This window comes from Tupaia chinensis, unplaced genomic scaffold, assembly GCF_000334495.1.
Source record: "Tupaia chinensis unplaced genomic scaffold, TupChi_1.0 Scaffold146177_1, whole genome shotgun sequence".
Taxonomy (NCBI): domain Eukaryota; kingdom Metazoa; phylum Chordata; class Mammalia; order Scandentia; family Tupaiidae; genus Tupaia; species Tupaia belangeri.
In genome coordinates, this window is record NW_006206032.1 from 1,131,745 (window position 1) to 1,152,101 (window position 20,357).

The 20,357-nt window shown below is 43.4% G+C and overlaps 1 protein-coding gene across 2 annotated transcripts in view; it reads right to left on the reverse strand.

Annotated features, from left to right (window-relative positions):
- Positions 1 to 812: 812 nt before the first annotated feature.
- The window catches only part of LTBP1 (latent transforming growth factor beta binding protein 1), a 269,142-nt gene continuing 249,597 nt past the window's right edge, over positions 813 to 20,357 (reverse strand). For both annotated transcript variants that reach the window (XM_014584279.2, XM_027768415.1), the window contains exons 28-30: positions 11,878 to 12,000; positions 3,792 to 3,941; positions 813 to 2,317 (exon numbers count right to left, since the gene is read on the reverse strand). In XM_014584279.2, the coding sequence (XP_014439765.1) occupies positions 2,136 to 2,317; positions 3,792 to 3,941; positions 11,878 to 12,000 (455 nt within the window). In that variant the 3' untranslated portion in view covers positions 813 to 2,135. The remainder of the gene's footprint in view (positions 2,318 to 3,791; positions 3,942 to 11,877; positions 12,001 to 20,357) is intronic.

Sequence of the window (20,357 nt, forward strand, 5' to 3'; positions counted from 1 at the left end):
TTCCTCCATAGTCACATCTCCCTCTGGCTCTCCTTCTGCCTTCCTCTTCCGTGTTCTAGGTCCTTTTCCTTTTATGAACTCTTGGGATTACCCTGGGCCATATAATCCAGGGCAATCTCCCTAGTTTAAGACCATCTGATTATCCATCTTTTCTGTCACCTTGGTTGCCTTTTGCCACGAAAGTCACATATTCACTGGTTCTCCGGATCAGGACAACGCTGTGCTTCAGGTGCTATGACTGATTACTATGGGTATTAGAAAGCGAAAACCTGTCCTTCGGGAAAGTGTTAACTGAGATTTTACGCTGGGTATGTCTATACATAGTTTGCTTTTTAAAACCCAGATGCTTTTACTAAGCAAAAATAGATTCTGAGTTTCAGTTTAGTTATGAAAACATCATTACTGTAGATGTGTATTAAGCAAGCAGTGACTGAAATCTTGAAAGCTATTATTTATTCTTCCTGGATCTATCTATCTATCTATCTATCTATTTTTTTTTTTTTGAGAGAGAGGTTTTTCGCTATAGGGTGCGTGCGCTCACCAGACAGAGAGAGACTGAGAGACAAAAAGCAAGAAATCACCCCCCAGGGAGGATGGCCACGCCACAATCCCTTCTCCTCCGTTCTCCTCTCGGGATCTTGGGCACGCATGCACATGCGCCCGGCGTGAGTTTTTTAAGCCACCGGGTCCGGGACGCGAACTGCGGGCGACTACGTGGGAGTCCAGCGACATAGCCATTATGCTAACTGCTGGTCCCTCCGGATCTCTTTATTAGTCTGCTAGAGCTGCCACAAAAAGTCCCACAGACTGGGTGGTTTAAACAACAGAAATTTATTTTCTCACAGTCATGGAGGCTAAACGTTTGAAATCAAGATTTTGGGAGGTTGATTTCTTCTGAGGCTTCTCTCTTTGGCTGATAGATGGTGTCTTCTCTCTGTCTGTACACAGTCTTCCCTCTGTGTGTTTCTGTGACCTGATCTCCTCTTCATATAAGGACACCATCATACTGGACTGGGACTCACCCCCAAAGATCTCACTAAACACTAATTACCTGTTTAACAATCCTATCTCCAAATATAGTCACATTTTGAAGTACTCAGGGGCCAGGGCTTCAACAAATGAATTGGGGGTGAGGGAGACAATTTAGCTCCTAATAATACCTAACAAATTATTGATTAACTTGTAAAAGGCTCTACATTAATAGAGGACTATTGATGAAAACAAAACGAGAGAGGATGGGATACCCTTGTACAGCATGGACTCGCTGACAATTATTCTCAGGTAGAATTTTTTTCTACAAAAATGGTGATTTATTTTGCTTTAACATACAATGGTAAATATATTGGGGGTTATCAAGTTTAAAATTTTTTTTTTTTTTTGCTGGGCTTACATGACATATTACAATACTAATGTAAGCTCATAAATTCTTCCATTTCAGTGAAGGAAAAGGTTCCAACTGATGTCCGCTAGCAGCTCGGCTAAGAGTGGACATTAAAATCAGACAATATACAGAAAATACAAAGTTGTTTTCTCCAAATGTGTATAAAAGTTTTAAAACAAAATCACTGCCTGCTCCACAGGACAGACAATTTCAATTTAAAAAATGCTCTAGAGACCAGGAATAGCATAACCTTGTGTAACAATACTTAAAATACAGCTTAACAATATTTTATCAAAGACGTATACCCTTGAGGTTAAAAAAAAAAAAAAAAACAACTAAAGAGAAAGAAAAACAGTAGCCAAGGAACTACACAACCAAAAAAAATGAAAATTATATAAAATATTTCCACCACTATTTAATTCCAAATTTAATCAAGCAATAGTAAAAAATAAAACGACATAATAATACAACCTTCTGTTTAAAATAACAGCACTGTTCTGCCTTTTTTTTTTCCCACTGAATTTTACATATGAACAGACTATATATACTGATTTTTTAGAGAAATGTCCATTTGGTCTGTCATGCCACTCAGGCTCACCCTAAATCCTCTCATCGTCTTTGGAGGACGTGCAGCTCATGCTGTTTCCACATTTCCAACATCCTGGGTTAGGTGCAATGTCTCAAGTATAATACATTTCTCCCTTTTCCTTTACACAGTGCAGGGTATATGGGCTTAGGTCATGCAGATTCTCTTTTACTCCAGGTCACTGTCTTTCTCTAAATTCAAGGCGGTATTCAATGGAGTGCAGTAGTTCGGCTTGTCAGAAGGAACGTAGCCCGGCAGGCACAAACACTTGTAGGAACCTTCTGTGTTGATGCACTTGGCATTCTTGCAGAGAGACATCCGACTGTTCAACTCATCACATTCATTGACATCTGCAAAGAGCCAAACCAGGCAGGTAAGTGAGCTCTGACCTCACTCTGGGAGGAAACATGACCCACACTGACCTGAGGCATCCAGGTCCCTCACCTGAACTCTGACTCCCAATCCTTGCCTCCCAGTAAGCTGCATGGCATTCCCCATTATCATCTGCTTCACTTACTTGCAAGATCAAAACAGACTTTCTAGATCTTAAAAAGACCGATCATTGGGGAGTTTCTAGAATTGCTTTCCCTGTTATTTAGGGAAAAATATTCTGTCAGTCTGACTTAATAAAAAAATCTTGTTTATTTATTTTCTTCAGAGAGAATTTATTTTCTTCAGAGAGGATAACCATGCATGCTGTGGGTTCTCATGCAGTGATCCACCTCCAGCCACAACCAGCCCAGATCATGGCCACCAGCGGTAGGTACAGGGAGGCCCTGGGATATAAGCCTGGGACCTTCCCAGATGGGTCCAGCATTACTGAGTGTGGTGCAATTGATGGACTATCATCTGCATCTGGCCCATGTCAGCCTGACATCTTATGGTCAAACCTCAGGAAAGTTGGAGCTTGTGGCTAGCAGGTGGCGTGATGGTTGAGGCACTGGCTGACTGAGGTTCAAAAACCTGACCTGGTGGCTTGAAATCACAACAAATAAATACATGTGAAAACAAGAAAAGAAAGAAAGTTGGAGGAACTCTATTACTTCTAAATCTTTTCCTATAGATATAAAAGAACTGTTCAATTTGTCCAGAGGACCCAAACGAGGAAGCTGACAGTGCTCTGAGCAGCCTCTCTGAAGTCTTCAGCTACGTTTTCAAGATTTCTTCTCACATGACATCCATTTGGCCTCTCACTCACTCGAAACTCCTGGAAGACCCAGGGTCACCTATGTTCCAGTGGCACCCCAGATAAAAACACACGAAACTGAGGGGCTAAAGGATGCCACAGGAGAGAGTAGAAAAACAGAAGAAAAATCAAGGCAAGGAACTTCTAGCAAAGAGGCAAAAAGGCCTGGAAAGACAACACCGAGTGACCTGGACCAGGTTAAAGTATATTGACTGTTCCTTTTGACGTAGGAGGGAGAACAATGTGAAAGAAGGTTTTCGGTGGACTTTCATTCATGATTACTGTGAGAACTGGACTTTTCCAGACATCTCTCTGCCCTTACATCTGTGTCCAGTATTCAAGGAAATCATTACTTGCTGCATAGTCTAAAGCTCGATTTAAGAGAGTCAAAGTAACCACCTGGGACATTCTGGTCTTTCTACTGACCACAAGATGAAGTCTAAACAGAGAATTCAACTCCATCTTTTTTTTTTGATCACAGTAAAGTATAGTATACACTGTGCTACATGCACAGCCCCACAGCTTTTCTTATCTTCCCTAACCGAAGCCCCACAATCTCTCTTACATGTACAGCGCTGAGATCTGGCCACCGGGCATCTTAAAAGCGTAACTTCACATGCGATGCCCACTGTTCTTACCAACACAGGTCATCTTGGCCATATCCAGGTGGTACCCGTCGAAGCAGTCACAAGTGTACCCTTCTTGGACCCTCACACAGCGGCCGTTTTCGCATCCGTTTAGGATGCCACACTCCTCAGCCTGCAACTCCTCAAAGCTATTTAAAAAACCTGGAAAGGAAAGAACAGGAGCCAGGTTAGACATTTTCAAAAGCCTGCAGTGGTTTTTTTTTTTTAATTATTTATTTATTCACTCGCTTTTTAAAAGAATTATTTTTTACTTAACTTTATTTATTTACTTGCTTATTTACTTATTTATTTATTTATTATTTTATTTATTTTCCTTTTTTGGAGAGGTTTTTTGCTACAGGGCACGTGTGCTCGCCAGACAGAGAGAGACAGAGAGACAGAAAGCGAGAAATCACCCCCCCCAGGGGGGGATGGCCACGCCGCAATCCCTTCTCCTCCATTCTCCTCTCAGGATCTTGGGCATGCATGCACACGCGCCCGGTGTGAGTTTAAGCCACTGGGTCCAGGACGCGAACCACGGCTGACTATGTGGGAGTCCAGCAACATAGCCATTATGCTAACTGCTGGTCCCAATTTGCTTATTTTAATTTGACCAGAGAGAGAGAGAGAAAGTGAGAAGGCAAGCTACCAGGTCTGGGACTCAAACTGTGGTTGGTGATGTGGGAGTCTAACACCCCAACCACCATGCTACCTGCCAGCCCCCTCATTCACTTATTTTTGACCAGAGAGAGGGAAACTTAGAAAGCAAGCCACCAGGTCCAGGACTCAAATTGTGGTTGGCCACGTGGGAGTGTCCAGTGCGTTACATCACCCCGCCTGACGGTCCCCCTACAGTGTTTTTAAAAACTGTTATTAAAGCTCTGGTTCATTGTGTGTAAATGAACACACACAATTTACATGCACACACACATATATATAAATTTTCAGACTCTTTAAAGTTAGCATTAAATTTTTTTTAAAAGAATTGTTGGGGCCAGCAAGGTGGTATAGTGGTTAAGATACTGGACTCATACATGACTGACCACGGTTCGAGTCTCATGCCCAGTAGCTCGAATCTCATGCTGGGCACATGTGCATGTGTACCCAAAATCTCAAGAGGAGAACGGAGGAGAAAGAATTGCAGCCTGGCCATCCCCGAGAGGGTGATTTCTCACATTCTCTCTGTCTCTCCAGCAAGCACATGCACCATACAGCAAATATTTCTCTACAAAAATAATAATTATTTTATTTATTTACTTTAAAATTTGCTATAGGGCATGTGTGCTAACCAGAGAGTGTCAGAGAGGGAAAGTGAGAAAGCCAGCTGGCAGGTCTAGAGCTCGAACCACAGTCAAGTGGGAGTCCGACACCTTAACCAGCATGCTACCTGCTGGCCCCCATTAGCATTAAAATTTAATACTGTGTCTGTAAACAATATTAGGCATAAAAATATTTAAAATTTTGTATATGTTGTGCAGATTATCCCCACATTTGAGTTCTGAAGTTCTATATTAAAACTACATAAAATGACAAAGTTTGGTTTTTGTTTTTGCACTTCTTCAAAGTTTTCATCCAAAATTCCAAATCGCATGAGGTTTCATATCAGCAAATCACTTAGAATGGAACAAGAACATGGTTCATTAGTCATTAGCTAAGAAGATTTATGAGCGTTTACAGCAAAACATTTTTAAAAATTTTATTTTATTTTGCCAGAGGGTGCTTTTGCTGGAGACAGATTAGTGGAGGTAAGGGATAGGGGAGTGGGAGAGTGGGAGGGTGTTGAGAAAGCACCTTCCACAGGGGATGGCTACACCACAATCCCTTCTTCTCCTTTTCTTCCCCCTTTTAGGATTCTGCACAGACAGTACACATGCTCGGTGTAATTTTCACACCGAGCCCAGGACTCCACTCTGCTGTCAGCCATGTGGGGTTCGGCCACTTCAAACACCATGCCACTGGCCCGGCATAACTATTTGTTTTAGATTTTTGCCATCCGGCACATGTGTTCACCACGGAGGGGAGAGGAAGAGAGCTAGAGAGCAAGAAAGTGAGAAATTATCCCCAAGAAGGCATGGTTTGCCTCAATCCCTTCTTGTCCATTCCCTTTGACAGACTTTTGGGTATGTAAGCACATATGCCCGGCATGTTCTTCAAGATTTTGGTTTGGGACTCAAACTGTGGAATTAGCCATGTGGCCAGAATTTTTAAACATGCACTTTGCAAGACCAGAGAAAAAGCAAGGTACAAAAAAGAGGAAGGGAAGGGAAGTGGAAGGAAGAAAAGGCAGGCTATCCCTGCCATGTTTTTTAATTATTTATTTATTCACTCGCTTTTTAAAAGGATTATTTTTTACTTAACTTTATTTATTTACTTGCTTATTTACTTATTTATTTATTTATTATTTTATTTATTTTCCTTTTTTGGAGAGGTTTTTTGCTACAGGGCACGTGTGCTCGCCAGACAGAGAGAGACAGAGAGACAGAAAGCGAGAAATCACCCCCCCCCAGGGGGGGATGGCCACGCCGCAATCCCTTCTCCTCCATTCTCCTCTCAGGATCTTGGGCATGCATGCACACGCGCCCGGTGTGAGTTTAAGCCACTGGGTCCAGGACGCGAACCACGGCTGACTATGTGGGAGTCCAGCAACATAGCCATTATGCTAACTGCTGGTCCCAATTTGCTTATTTTAATTTGACCAGAGAGAGAGAGAGAAAGTGAGAAGGCAAGCTACCAGGTCTGGGACTCAAACTGTGGTTGGTGATGTGGGAGTCTAACACCCCAACCACCATGCTACCTGCCAGCCCCCTCATTCACTTATTTTTGACCAGAGAGAGGGAAACTTAGAAAGCAAGCCACCAGGTCCAGGACTCAAATTGTGGTTGGCCACGTGGGAGTGTCCAGTGCGTTACATCACCCCGCCTGACGGTCCCCCTACAGTGTTTTTAAAAACTGTTATTAAAGCTCTGGTTCATTGTGTGTAAATGAACACACACAATTTACATGCACACACACATATATATAAATTTTCAGACTCTTTAAAGTTAGCATTAAATTTTTTTTAAAAGAATTGTTGGGGCCAGCAAGGTGGTATAGTGGTTAAGATACTGGACTCATACATGACTGACCATGGTTCGAGTCTCATGCCCAGTAGCTCGAATCTCATGCTGGGCACATGTGCATGTGTACCCAAAATCTCAAGAGGAGAACGGAGGAGAAAGAATTGCAGCCTGGCCATCCCCGAGAGGGTGATTTCTCACATTCTCTCTGTCTCTCCAGCAAGCACATGCACCATACAGCAAATATTTCTCTACAAAAATAATAATTATTTTATTTATTTACTTTAAAATTTGCTATAGGGCATGTGTGCTAACCAGAGAGTGTCAGAGAGGGAAAGTGAGAAAGCCAGCTGGCAGGTCTAGAGCTCGAACCACAGTCAAGTGGGAGTCCGACACCTTAACCAGCATGCTACCTGCTGGCCCCCATTAGCATTAAAATTTAATACTGTGTCTGTAAACAATATTAGGCATAAAAATATTTAAAATTTTGTATATGTTGTGCAGATTATCCCCACATTTGAGTTCTGAAGTTCTATATTAAAACTACATAAAATGACAAAGTTTGGTTTTTGTTTTTGCACTTCTTCAAAGTTTTCATCCAAAATTCCAAATCGCATGAGGTTTCATATCAGCAAATCACTTAGAATGGAACAAGAACATGGTTCATTAGTCATTAGCTAAGAAGATTTATGAGCGTTTACAGCAAAACATTTTTAAAAATTTTATTTTATTTTGCCAGAGGGTGCTTTTGCTGGAGACAGATTAGTGGAGGTAAGGGATAGGGGAGTGGGAGAGTGGGAGGGTGTTGAGAAAGCACCTTCCACAGGGGATGGCTACACCACAATCCCTTCTTCTCCTTTTCTTCCCCCTTTTAGGATTCTGCACAGACAGTACACATGCTCGGTGTAATTTTCACACCGAGCCCAGGACTCCACTCTGCTGTCAGCCATGTGGGGTTCGGCCACTTCAAACACCATGCCACTGGCCCGGCATAACTATTTGTTTTAGATTTTTGCCATCCGGCACATGTGTTCACCACGGAGGGGAGAGGAAGAGAGCTAGAGAGCAAGAAAGTGAGAAATTATCCCCAAGAAGGCATGGTTTGCCTCAATCCCTTCTTGTCCATTCCCTTTGACAGACTTTTGGGTATGTAAGCACATATGCCCGGCATGTTCTTCAAGATTTTGGTTTGGGACTCAAACTGTGGAATTAGCCATGTGGCCAGAATTTTTAAACATGCACTTTGCAAGACCAGAGAAAAAGCAAGGTACAAAAAAGAGGAAGGGAAGGGAAGTGGAAGGAAGAAAAGGCAGGCTATCCCTGCCATGTAAAGTGGGTTTGTCTGCTCTGGCTTTGTAGTGAGCCTTATAAAAAAGCTCTCAGGGTACCCAGGGAGAAAGGTGGTAAATGGGGCTTAGAACATCTTGACCAAGGAGAAAACTACATCATACTTGTGTTTATAAAATCGAAAGTCTTTTTCTATTTGAGGTATTTTCAAACCAATTCAGAGTTAGTTTCTAGTTTTAATAATATAAAAACAATGTATTCAGGCATCAAAAAATATTACTTTTTTGAGAGGCAAGTTGTAAATATAACTCTATGTTGACCTAAACACACTGTCAGATGGCCTCTCACCTCCTTTCCCCTCCCCAATTACATCACAAATTAACTTCACAAGATAATGCGGCCATATCTGCCTATCTGGCCCTTGAGGTCATTCTCCAGTGAAACTGCAGGGGGCAGCAATGCGTCATTGCTTATGTAGGACCTGGGGTCTAACTGATTTTAAAATTGAATTGAGGCATCTAAGACTGACCCTTTTTGAAATATGAAGGGAAAAAATTAGAGGTCATCAAGAATAGTTCCAAAACGAATTTGAGAAATACTGACTCAATAAATAAAGCCCTAATCTATGGAATTACAATATATATATTTTTAATTCTAAATTTCATGTGTCATAGCAAAATAATTTTGATCTTACAGTTTTTTTTTTTTTTAAGAGAGGTTTTTGGTATAGGGCATGTGTGCTCACCAGAGACAGAGACAGAGAGACAGAAAGTGAGAAATCACCCCCTCAGGAGGGATGGCCACGCCACAATCCCTTTTCTATTCCCCTCTCAAGACTTTGGGCATGCACGCACACGTGTGCAGCATGAGTTTGAAGCCACTGGGTCTGGGACTTGAACCAGGGTCAACTACGTGGGAGGTCCAGGGTTGTAAACATTACACCATCTGTTGGTCCCTGATCTTATAGCTATTTATTAAAAAATGATAATGAAATTAAATTTTAAAACTCGTTCCCCACGCATCATGTAGAATGCCCAAAATAATTCTTGAAGACTCTAAGACGGGTCAGCAGACTACAGCTTCAGGTCCAGATCTGGCCAGCTAAAGTTTTTGAATCAATATGGCTACCCTTTCCTGACATACTGTGTTTGGATATTTTTGTGATACTGTAGCGGACTTGAGGAACTACAGCAGGGTCCCTTTGGCCTGCAAATCCCGAAGACCTTACAACCTGGCTCTTTAGAGAAAAAGTTTGCTGATGGGGGCCAGTAGGTGGAATGGTGGTTGAGGTCCTAGACTCCCACATGGCTGGCTGAACGTGGTTTGAGTCCCAGAGCTGGTGGCTTGCTTTCTCACTTTCCCCCTCTCTCTCATTCTCTGTTTCTCTCTGGTGAGCCCATGTGCCCTGTAGCAAATTAAAAATTAATAGTAAGTAATAAAGTAAATCTTAAAAGAAAAGTTTATTGATGGGTGCTCTAGTTTGGAAATACTTCTCCAAGTAAAGGTAATACAGAGGGTGAGCCAGAGAGGCGATGCAAAACCTCACTCAGCCTCCCTCTATGCAACCATCTGTCCAATATGGTCGTTTCGGCAGCAGAGTCAGAAACCCACACTGTTGGCCAGAAAACTGGCTGGAAGTTGGGGAGAGTTCTCTGCAACTTGTAAGAAATCAAAAGGCAAAGGCCATTCTGTTGTCAAAGCAGGAGGTCCTGGAACTGCAGCTTGACTTCTTATGCTGCTAAATAGGAAATGCATGTGATGCCAACATGTTTACTTCTTAACATTTGTAGCAAATTAAAAAGGAGCTTTAAAGCAATGTCAGCTTTCAAAAGAAGGTATATAAGCCAGACACCTCACCATTAAAATTCCTGGGATCTGAACTACACATAGAAGGCCTGGGATTGTGCCAGAGCTGCCTACAGATTTAACTTGGTATTTCTAGATTTATGGGACAAGCTGGGCTTTCTTTCAACCTTAATATTTCTTCTCTCTCTCTTTTTGCAAGTAAATGCTTATTGACCGATTATGTATACGTCAAAGCACAGGAACCATAGTGCACTGTGAGTACATTCTGTGAGTACATTCAGGCCCGCTGTGTGAAGTAGTGGCTGGTTTTGTTGTTGAAAAGAAATCCTGCCGTCACTCTGTGGTGCTAGAAGTCGGGACAGTGGCTACCCTCGGGAGGAGGACGGCAAAGGATGGCAGGGGCCTCCCGTATGAGGGTGATGTTCCTGACCTGAGTGGGGGTTGCAGACATGCATGCTAATCGACCCAGTGGGGATAATGTAATGTTGTTTTCATGTATGTTTTAAAGCATTTTTTATTCTGCTAGATGATCAATATATTGCATCCTTCTTAAAACAAAAGAAGACAAGGAGGGAATCAAGAATGGAGAGAGAGAGGGAAAGGGGTGGGGGAAGAGAGGAGGAAGAAAAAGCTCTTTGGACTCAGAATTGAAATAGCTCCAAGATGCACAATGAAGTTCAGGTCCTGGTTGGTTATCTTCGTGGAGAGGTGACAGGACCCAAAGAAAGTTAAACTTCTGTTATATTTTGTAATTTAGCAGCATCTCTGAATTGTTCGCTCAAATCCCTTGGCCCGAAGGGACTCCCTATCTTGAAAATGAGGTGCAGCTTACACCTGTGGGAGAAGGACCCCTCTGGGAGACGTGGCTGAGGGTCCTGAAACCAGCTTCTCCTCTTCCTATTCTTGCCGGGTGACAATCTGTGATCCACTTATATTTCATTTTGGACTACCCCATTTTCCAGATTTCTAACCATTATTTTGTATTTGGAAGTTTCTGATGTCCCCCACGGAGACATGGAGCTTGTGTACATTTGTGTGGGTAAGCGTTCTCACACGGGACATATACCACAGGGCATTTACATTCCAAAGGAGACCACGATTTGTATATGCACTCCCACCTCCTCCATGAGCACTCTGCTCCCGTCCAGACAAAGCCGGCACGCATCACCTCGTACTTAATAAATCCCCTCATGAGCATATTTGAAAAAGTCATTTCTGACCGGGAGACCAATTTTTTTTTAACTTCTCACTCTAAAACACTTTTAAGATCAACTTGGTAGAGTGAACATCTGTTACTTCCTTACATGAAAACAGGCTCCAGTGCAACCAGGCTCCCTGGGAATCTCTGGCCCTTGAACTTAGACCACCACTTAATGTGAAAAGAAATGATTGTCATGGAAACTGTAGCAGGACAACTGACTTTACTGAACATAAACAGAGTGATAACCCCACCAGCAAAACTAATCACTGAATCCAGCAGTCCTCTGACTTGGGTGTGCAAAAGGATTACCTAGGGAACTTAGAAAACCCAAACTTGTGGGTCTCACTCCAGACTTTCTGACCAGCCAGTCTGGGATGGGACTTGAAAATCTGCATCCCTAACAAGTTCCCAGGGATTACATGTTGAGAACCACTGACTAATCTTTTCTTTAATTTTATTTATTTTATGTTTTTGCCATAGGGCTTGTGAGCTCGCTGGAGAGAGAGGAAAAGTGGGAAATGACTCTTCAGGAGGAATAGCCATGCCACGATCCCTTCTCCTCCATTCTCCTCTTAGGATTTTTGGCAGGCATACACACCTATCTAGCATGAATTTTAAGCCACTGGGACTCACACCACAGTCAGCCATGTGGGAGTCCAACACCTTGACCATGCCACATGCTGGTCCCATCCACTGACTAATCCTTATGAATGATATAGTTTCAAAGTAACTGAACAATTTTGCTTACGGTCCTGGATGAAGTAGGGATCAGCTTCCGGAGCATACTGTTCACTGAAGTCGACCAAGGCATCCCGTCCATATGGCTGCCGGCGTCCTGTCACAGGGATGTTACACAGCTGGGCATAGTCATCTGAAGGGAAACGACAAGCAGAGAGACCCTGTCATGCATGGCTCGCACCTGGGTATACCCACTGGCAGCTCAGAGCAACAGAGCCTGCCAACACCCCATCCCACACATGGTTTCATATGCCATACACCACGAAGCCTGTCTAAACATCAGCTGAGTCTAAACATTGTCCTATGGGAACCATGTACAGTGACAAACAACAAGTGCTTCAGAGCATAATCAAGTGTCTAAACTGAAGACCAAAACCCAGCAGCCTAACAGTCACATCTAAGACCAGAAAAGAACAGGGACAATGAGCCAGTGACAAGTGTTGCAGTCTTTTTAGAAGGATGATTTTATCCAAACCAGACAGGTGTTATCATCAAACTCATTTTAAGGTATAATGTAGTCATTCTCCCAGAAAGGTACTTTTTCACTTACTAGAGACAGGAAAAATGTATCCCTGGTGACCAAACACAAGACAATACCAAACAAGGATGCTGTTAGATACCTTGGTTGATTTTGGTAGCCACTCTTGTAACTCAGTACCACCCTAACTCTACAGGCCTTGTAAACTTTATAGAGATGGCGATGACCATTGTAACAGTAACGGTAAGTGTATGGGCGACAGCAGCACAGAGCGAGCACACTGCTCTGTGATGCTGAACCCATAGGGAAAGTGCTGGTTTGTGTTCCAAGGCCTCTCTGCACATAACAGGCATGCACAGGCATACCAAGCATGCTATGATCCAGGCAGTCGGGAAGTGGGTTGTAGCATAAAGACCCTGTTGAGGCTGCCTATCTTCTCTCTCAATATTACACCCAGAACAAATAAACTTAAAAAAATAAATAAATAAAATATTGTCATAATAACATCAAGCAGTTGTATAATGCTTGCTGTGTGCCAGGTATTATTCTAAGCACTCAGTCTACATTAATACATTAAAATACTCACACCACTCTATGAAGAGGTTCTGTTATCATATTTGAGGAGTGAAGAAACAAAAGCAAAGAGAGGTTAAATGACAGCTGGGATATGGCAGCACCAGATCTGAAGCCAATAAGGAAACTCCAGAGGATACGCTTTTAATTAATGAAGCTCCAAAGTACATGCTTTGAACATTCTGCTACTCTGGAAACTAACTCCACTCCTCAGGAATTCTTGTCCTGACCCACATTTTGCCTCAGCTAGATTCACATGCAGTGACCACGTCCCAAGGCCCTATTCCTGTCCCAAGCTGGGTCAGTCCCATGGCTTCTGACTTAACTCTCCTTGAATCCTTCTTGTAGCACCCAACTAGAAGGGGATGTTGGTTTTCCATCTGTCCTGGAGTTGCTGAGCTTTTAATGCATATCATGGTCCCAGACTCCTACCCACATTTAAGAATAGTCATTTAGAAGGTCTAGAAGAGAAGGCTGTAGAGAGGACAGCTTCATGTTCTGAATGTATTACAGAAAATACATTCTCCAAGGATGCATCTTACAGTCAGTAAGAATGTGGGCTCCCCAGATGTCAACAGCTCTGCCAGGCCTATAAGGGGCAGACAGGACAGTGGCCACTAGGACTAGATGGACATGCTCAGAGCAGTCACACAAGGCAACTACCACACCTGCCTGGACTTTGCCTCTTCAACAAACACAACTGAAGAAGAACACTAAGGCAGTTGTGTGCTCTCTGAAGGCTTTCTTCTCCCTACTGACAAATGTGTGTCTATACACACATGCACACACACATCCTCACTGACAACTGCACCAAGGAAGCATAAGATGAGAAAAGACCTCAAACCACTAGACTGAGTAGGACTCTGGTCATCCCTTCCTAAAGTCCTCCTTATGTGGAAACATTCTAGGAACAACATCCAGACCAAGGACTTCGCCAGCACTTTTGCATGAAACCATTCCATGGGAAATTTTAATTTCATTAAGGAAATATCTGAACCTGGAAAAAGATCCTTGACTCAAAAAATAAATACAAAAATAACAATTCAAACTGGACAGCACAAATGGCTGTCAGTTCAGCTTAAAGTTTGAAAATGAAGAATTAAGGGTTTCCCTGTGAGAGCAAGATTGCTGAAATGTTTACACGTTTTAAGAGCTGAGGTCATCTTCTCTCGTGACTTTTTGTATACATTTCTTGTACATCTGAAAGGGAGGCCTTTTCCCCTGGTGCCACGAGCCACAGTTGTGATTAAAAGCAGATACTAAAAAATGAATTCATTCATTCACTTATTTTATACAACTAAATCCAGAAATGGTTGTGTATCTTCCTCTTGGACATCTGTCAGTTGTCAGGGAAGCCTCACTGAAACTGAAGGTCTCAGGGACGTGGAATGACACCCTTCAGGATGGCTAGGCCTGTCTGACCCTCAGTCAAAAAAATAGATCATGCCTCCTCTACTGAAGAAAAGGGATGGCCTCAATTCTGCAAGCTCTCACCATGTAGAGAAACCAAAGGGGTGAATGTAAGGATTTAGGATCAGCTTCCTGGAAAGGCAGTATTTGAATAAACTAAGTAAGTGAGTAAGTGTTAGGAAAAGATATTTGGGGTTTATTTATTTTGTTTTCCTAGAGAATGTGCGTTCTTGCCAGAGAAATGAAGGTGAGAGAGAAAGTCCATTGAGGTGTGATCATGCCGTAATCCTCCTCCATTTTACCATCCTGTTGGGACTTGGGGTAGGCATGCACACGTCTGGTGAGATTTTCAAGTCACTGGGGTCAGGATTTGAACTCTGTGATCAGTCATGTGGGATCTAGCTCTCTTAGCCACTAGGCCATGGTCATTGCCCTTGGATTAATTACTATTATTATTTTTTAAGGTTTTTGCCATAGGGCACATGCCCTTACCAGAGAGAAACAGACAGACAGTGAGAAGGAAAGTGAGAAATCACTTTTTCTCAGAGGGATAACCATGCCTCAATCCCTTTTCCTCCATTCTCCTCCTGGGATTTGGGGCACACACACACACCTGCCCAGCATAATTCTTAAACTGCCAAGTCCAGGACTTGAATCATCATTGGCCCTGTGGGAGTCTGGTGCCTTAGGTTAGTTTTTAAAAGAGCTTACCTAAAGGCATCAAGAAAAGAAATTGAAAGTTGTATTTAGGGACTAGAGAGTAGTTCTTAAAGAAAACTAACCTGATGCAGGTAAGGGCTGCAGAGGACAATAATGGAAAGATGGTATCTCTGGGATTTCCTGAATCTTCTTTCCTCTCTCCCTTCTCCTACCATGCATTTCCCTCAGCACATTCTAGAACATATCGTCCTTTGTTGCTTCACTTTCTCTAATAAGTCAACATTCCAAGTTTCAATAAGGTTTTGGTCAGTTATCAAAACATCATTTCTGCATTATATGTGCTCTCTTTTGTATTTGAAGATGTGCTACAGCCCCATCATCACCAGGACATGTGTACTGAGTTATTTTTCGGGGTGTATGAATGAGTCTGTCCTAATCCATCCATGCTGCCTCTCCTGTTGTGCACATTTGCAATGATTCCTGGCCAGGGTCAAGGGTGAAGTGAGCATGGGGTAATGGGAAGGACGTGGGCTTTGGAGGCGGAAACCTGAGCACCAGTGGTGACTGTACCATTATTTTCCTGCTCACAATCTGGGCACGCCCCAGTTTCCATTTCTGTTCCATGACGAGGATTATCCTTGTTTGTTTACCCCTGTGTTATGGACATATGAAACAAAGAGATAGTTTGCAAATCCTAAAGCACCAAGAAAACAAAGGCTACACATTTCTGTTGTAGGTAAAATCACTCACTCCCCAGTTGGAGATAAATGAGGATTTTCAAAGACAGAACAAATGACTGATATAAACTTGAATGTTAACAATACATTTAAGAACAGTTGTCCATGGGCACAGAAGTGTGCAGTGAGTCTGGTGCAGTGAGTCAAGGAGCAATCTTGAGATGTTTGCAGGTTTTTGTGTCAAGATGGCACGGAAGGCCAGCCACAGCGGGCAGTAGCGGCATGTGCCTCTGTGGTGCCGGGTGCATGTGAAATATCGGGGACTTGGTTTCTGGTTAAGCTCTACATTCCTGGTGCATGTGAACCCTCATATGATCCAAGCTGGCTAGGAGGGCCGGGGGAGGATTGTGGCGTGAGACCCCATTGAGGGTTTTTCTTTCTCATCAAGGAATTAAACAGGCTTGAAAAAAAAAAAAAAAAGAAAGAAAGAAAAGAAAATAGAAAAAAAGTCCTGAAGAAAATAGAGAAAAAAAGCAGATGGTGTAATGGTTACATCACTGGACTTTCACATGGTCGACTGCAGTTCAAGTCCTGGACAGTGAATTCATGCTGCTGTAGGAGGATTATCCTGGTTTGCTTACCTCAGTATTACTGACGAGTACTATCTTGGTAAGCAACAAGATAGTACAGTGGAGCTGTTCATAAATTCCAAATTTTGGTAAAATCACTTGGTCTCCAGTTGGAAATAAACGAGGTTTACTTATCGATAAACACACAAGGTGGCTTGAAACTCACACTAGGCACATATGCATACATGCCCAGAATCCTGAGAGGAAAATGGAGAAGAAGGGATTGTGGCACGGCTATCTCCCTGCGGGGATTGGGGGCAGTGTTGGATTTCTCACTTTCTGTCTCTCTGGTGAGCACACGTGCCCTATACCAAAAATCTTTCTTTAAAAAAAAAAGTCTTTATGGACTTTATCTCAAATAAGACAGCACAAAACTGTGATTGTCTTGGCAAATGTAAGTACTCGGTTGGACAGTGACAAAGTATAAGCAGTAGCACATTTTAACATGAGATCAACCAGAAGTCGGCGAATAGAGGAAAACCATTATCTTACAATTTTCAGTAAACGCCTGACTCTATTAAAAATATCTGGTGGGGCCAGCAGGTGGCGTGGTGGTTAAGGCGCTGGACTCCCACATGGCCAACTACAGTTTAAAGTCCCAGACTTGGTGGGTTGCTTTCTCTTTCTCTCTCTCTCTCTCGCCCATGTACTCTGTAGCAAACTAAAAATAATATTCAAATAAAATAAATAATTCTTTAAAAACAGAAAGAAATGCCTTGGGTTGCCTCCAGTAGGTGGTGTGGACATTAAGGCACTGGATCTCACATGGCCAACTCTGCCCTTTGAGTCCCAGATCCAGGGGCTTGAAAATCACACTGGGCATGTGTGTGTGTGTGTGTGTGTGTGTGTGTGTGTGTGTGTGCATGCCCAAAATCCTGAGAGGAGAATGGAGGAGAAGGGACTGTGGCATGGCCATCCTCCCCCAGAGATGATTTCTCACCTTCCCCATTTCTGTCTCTTTCCAGTGAGGGCATGCACTCTATAGCAAAATTTTAAAAAGTCTTAAATAGAGAGTATAAGTAGGTTTACAGCAGAGAGTAGGTTATAGAAGTGGATATTACCATCTTTCAGAGAAGTAACAGGGACATCACCAAACATTCTAATGAATCGTGGGTGAGGTGTCCTCTTCAGAACCTTGGTACGGGTGTATTCTAGCATGTGCTGGACCTCTGAGCACCCCAGACCACAGCAAGACCCTTCCAGTTCAGAAGTGCTTGGCCTTGGCTATCCCTAGGGTTGGGTCACTGTGAGGCTCCAGCTTGGAGAAGGTGCAGTGTGCTGTGGCAGCCTGAGGACACAGAGCTGAGAGCAACAGGTCCCTCAATGTCCTCCACAACTTCCCATGAAGACCCACGTGTATCTCTTGGCTGCTGCTTTATCCAGCTCAACGTGTAGAGATGAACACACATTTTCTGTCCTAGCATCCTTTTCTTTCTCCAAAAGATCCCCTGCTTTTGCACACCAACCACAATAAGTCACCTAGTTGTCTGGGGCTTGAGGCAAAGGAACAGTTTTGCTCAGCATGGCTGTCCTGGGAGATGAGGCAACACCATTTCTGAGACCCCATACGACATGTCCATTTGGGATCTGGCCAGACACAAATGTGGAATGAACAGGAAATGGAACTATTCACACCTCAAAGTCCCTGCCCCACCCGTTGCATTCCCCACTCTGCAAGCACCAATGTTCAGCTCTTGATCAAGTAATGAAAGGCATACAGGGATGATGTGGGGCACCATCACCAAGAGATCTAAATGAGAGCCAGGCCGCGGACTATGCTGATTTCCCTGGCATGGCACACTTAAGTGACAGATGGTGCTGCTTTGATTTTTATTTTAAATTAGAAAATTCAAGAAAAAAGAAAAACAGCTTAAAAATGACCTCCTGGAGCCCATGGGTCTGGGGCCCCTGCTGTCAGCAGCCATGGGAGCACATGACTGTCTCCTGGCAGGAAATCTCCATTCTTGATGACAGACACATCTGCAGGGCTGGACAGTCACATGTCACAATGCCACTCTGGCATGTGAGGAAACCAGGAGGGGACACTTTAGTTCTGCACTGAGGCCAATTAAATTCAGCTGCCTTTAGGAATGAGGAAGAGATGCGCTTTGTTCTATACATGCCAGGGGTAAAACCTCAGTGCTTTCTGAAGTCTGAGTAGTATAATTTAAAATACAAGAGGGACAAAGACCAACTGTTATGCATTCAGAAAAATGGTACATAAATTCATCAAATCACTACACCAGGCATATTCTTTTCTTTTCTTTTTTTCTTTCTTTTTTTTTTTTTGAGAGGTTTTTGCTATAGGGTGTGTGCGCTCGCCAGACAGACAGAGAGAGACAGAGAGACAGAAAGCAAGAAATCACCCCCCGGGGGGATGGCCACACCACAATCCCCTCTCCTCCATTCTCTTCCTGGGATCTCGGGCACGCACGCACACGTGCCCAGAGTGAGTTTAAGCTACCAGGTCTGGGACTCGAACCGCAGTCGACTACATGGGAGTCCAGCAACATATCCATTACGCTAACTGCTGGTCCCGACCAGACATTTTCTTACAGGTTTAAACATGGATTATTAATTGATGACGGTGTTTGGAAAACACACACACATGTAGGAAATAAAGGGTGGAGACGGGGAGAATGGAGTATTTATGCCAGTGCCTGCTGTGCCAACTTTTTAATAGGCACTCCCCCTTTTTCAATTACTATATATGTTTTTAAGTTTATTTATTTCGTGTGAGAGAGAGACAGAGACAGAGAGACACAGGCACTCCCAACAGGGTCTTCACACTGCAGTCTACCCCAGCCTTAGTCAGCCAGGTTCATGGACATGCAGGGGTGTGCCCACTGTGCACAGGGAGACCTTGGGACACAAAGCCGGGACATACCACACCTAGCCTCAATAGGTACTTTTCTTTATAAAAAAATTAACAGAAGTTATTAGAATAGAAAGTTATTAGAAAGATGTTGACCACCTGTAGACATTCCATCCAGTTCTGGTAAAGGAAGGTGGAAGAGCACCCTCGGCTGGTATTGCCACCAACACCGGGGAACTGTTGGCGTGTCTCTCCACTCCGCTCTTTTTCAAGGAATAAATTCTTACTCACAGTTCTTGCTGCACAAGTAGTCACTCTGCTTCCTTGAAATTAAAATGTGTGGAGTTGTGACAGAGAATTGGGAACACTAAAAGGAAAAAGGACTGCGGGCCCAAAACTTGAGTTCTAGTCTTAGTTTCTCCACTTCCTGGTCTCTTGGTCTGGACTGTTTCTTTGAACTTTCATTTCTCTATGAGCGGATCATGGTGCTCTTTGCTCTAGCTGGATTAAAAATGATCCATTTATTGTTAAAGGGATGCATTTTGTGTGTGTGTGTTTTGTTTTACCACAATGCATGTGCACTTACCAGAAATAAACAGGGGTGAGGGTGGAGGAGCAAAAAAAAAGCACCTCCCATGAGGCATGATCATGCCACAATCCCTTTTCCTCTCTCTCTCCCTCCCCTTGGAACTCTGGGCAATGCATGGACCCAGGCCAGCACTTCTCAAGCTGCCACTTGTGGGACTCAAACTGTGAGGTCAGCCAAGTGGGATCCAGCTCCTCCCGCCACCAGGCCAAGGAGCCAGCACCATTCATTGTTTCATTGACTGGTTGATTCATGCATTCATATAACTAGAGGCAGAAAATATGGAAAGGGTGGGGTCTAGGAGAGAGGAAGGATACGATGATGGCACACAGGGCATGCGCAACAACTTATTGGGACAACAGAAGTAGTGACTAAGGTTAGCCCAAAAGAGTTAGAGAAGGCTTCCCTCCCGAGGTGAGCATCTGCAGAAAGGATGTCAACCAGGAGGAGAGGAGGGAAGGGAATTCAGGGAGGCATATGCTTGCATAACAGATAAAAAAACAACAGGGAACTCGAGTGCCATGCAATGCTGGCTACAAGAGCAGAAGGAAAAAGGGGAGTTAGCTGAGTGCACTATGAAGCTCCAATGTGCCACGCACCAGGTACTGCTGCATACACTGCTTCATTTACAGCTCAGAACCTTTGCGTCCTGACTTTCCCTA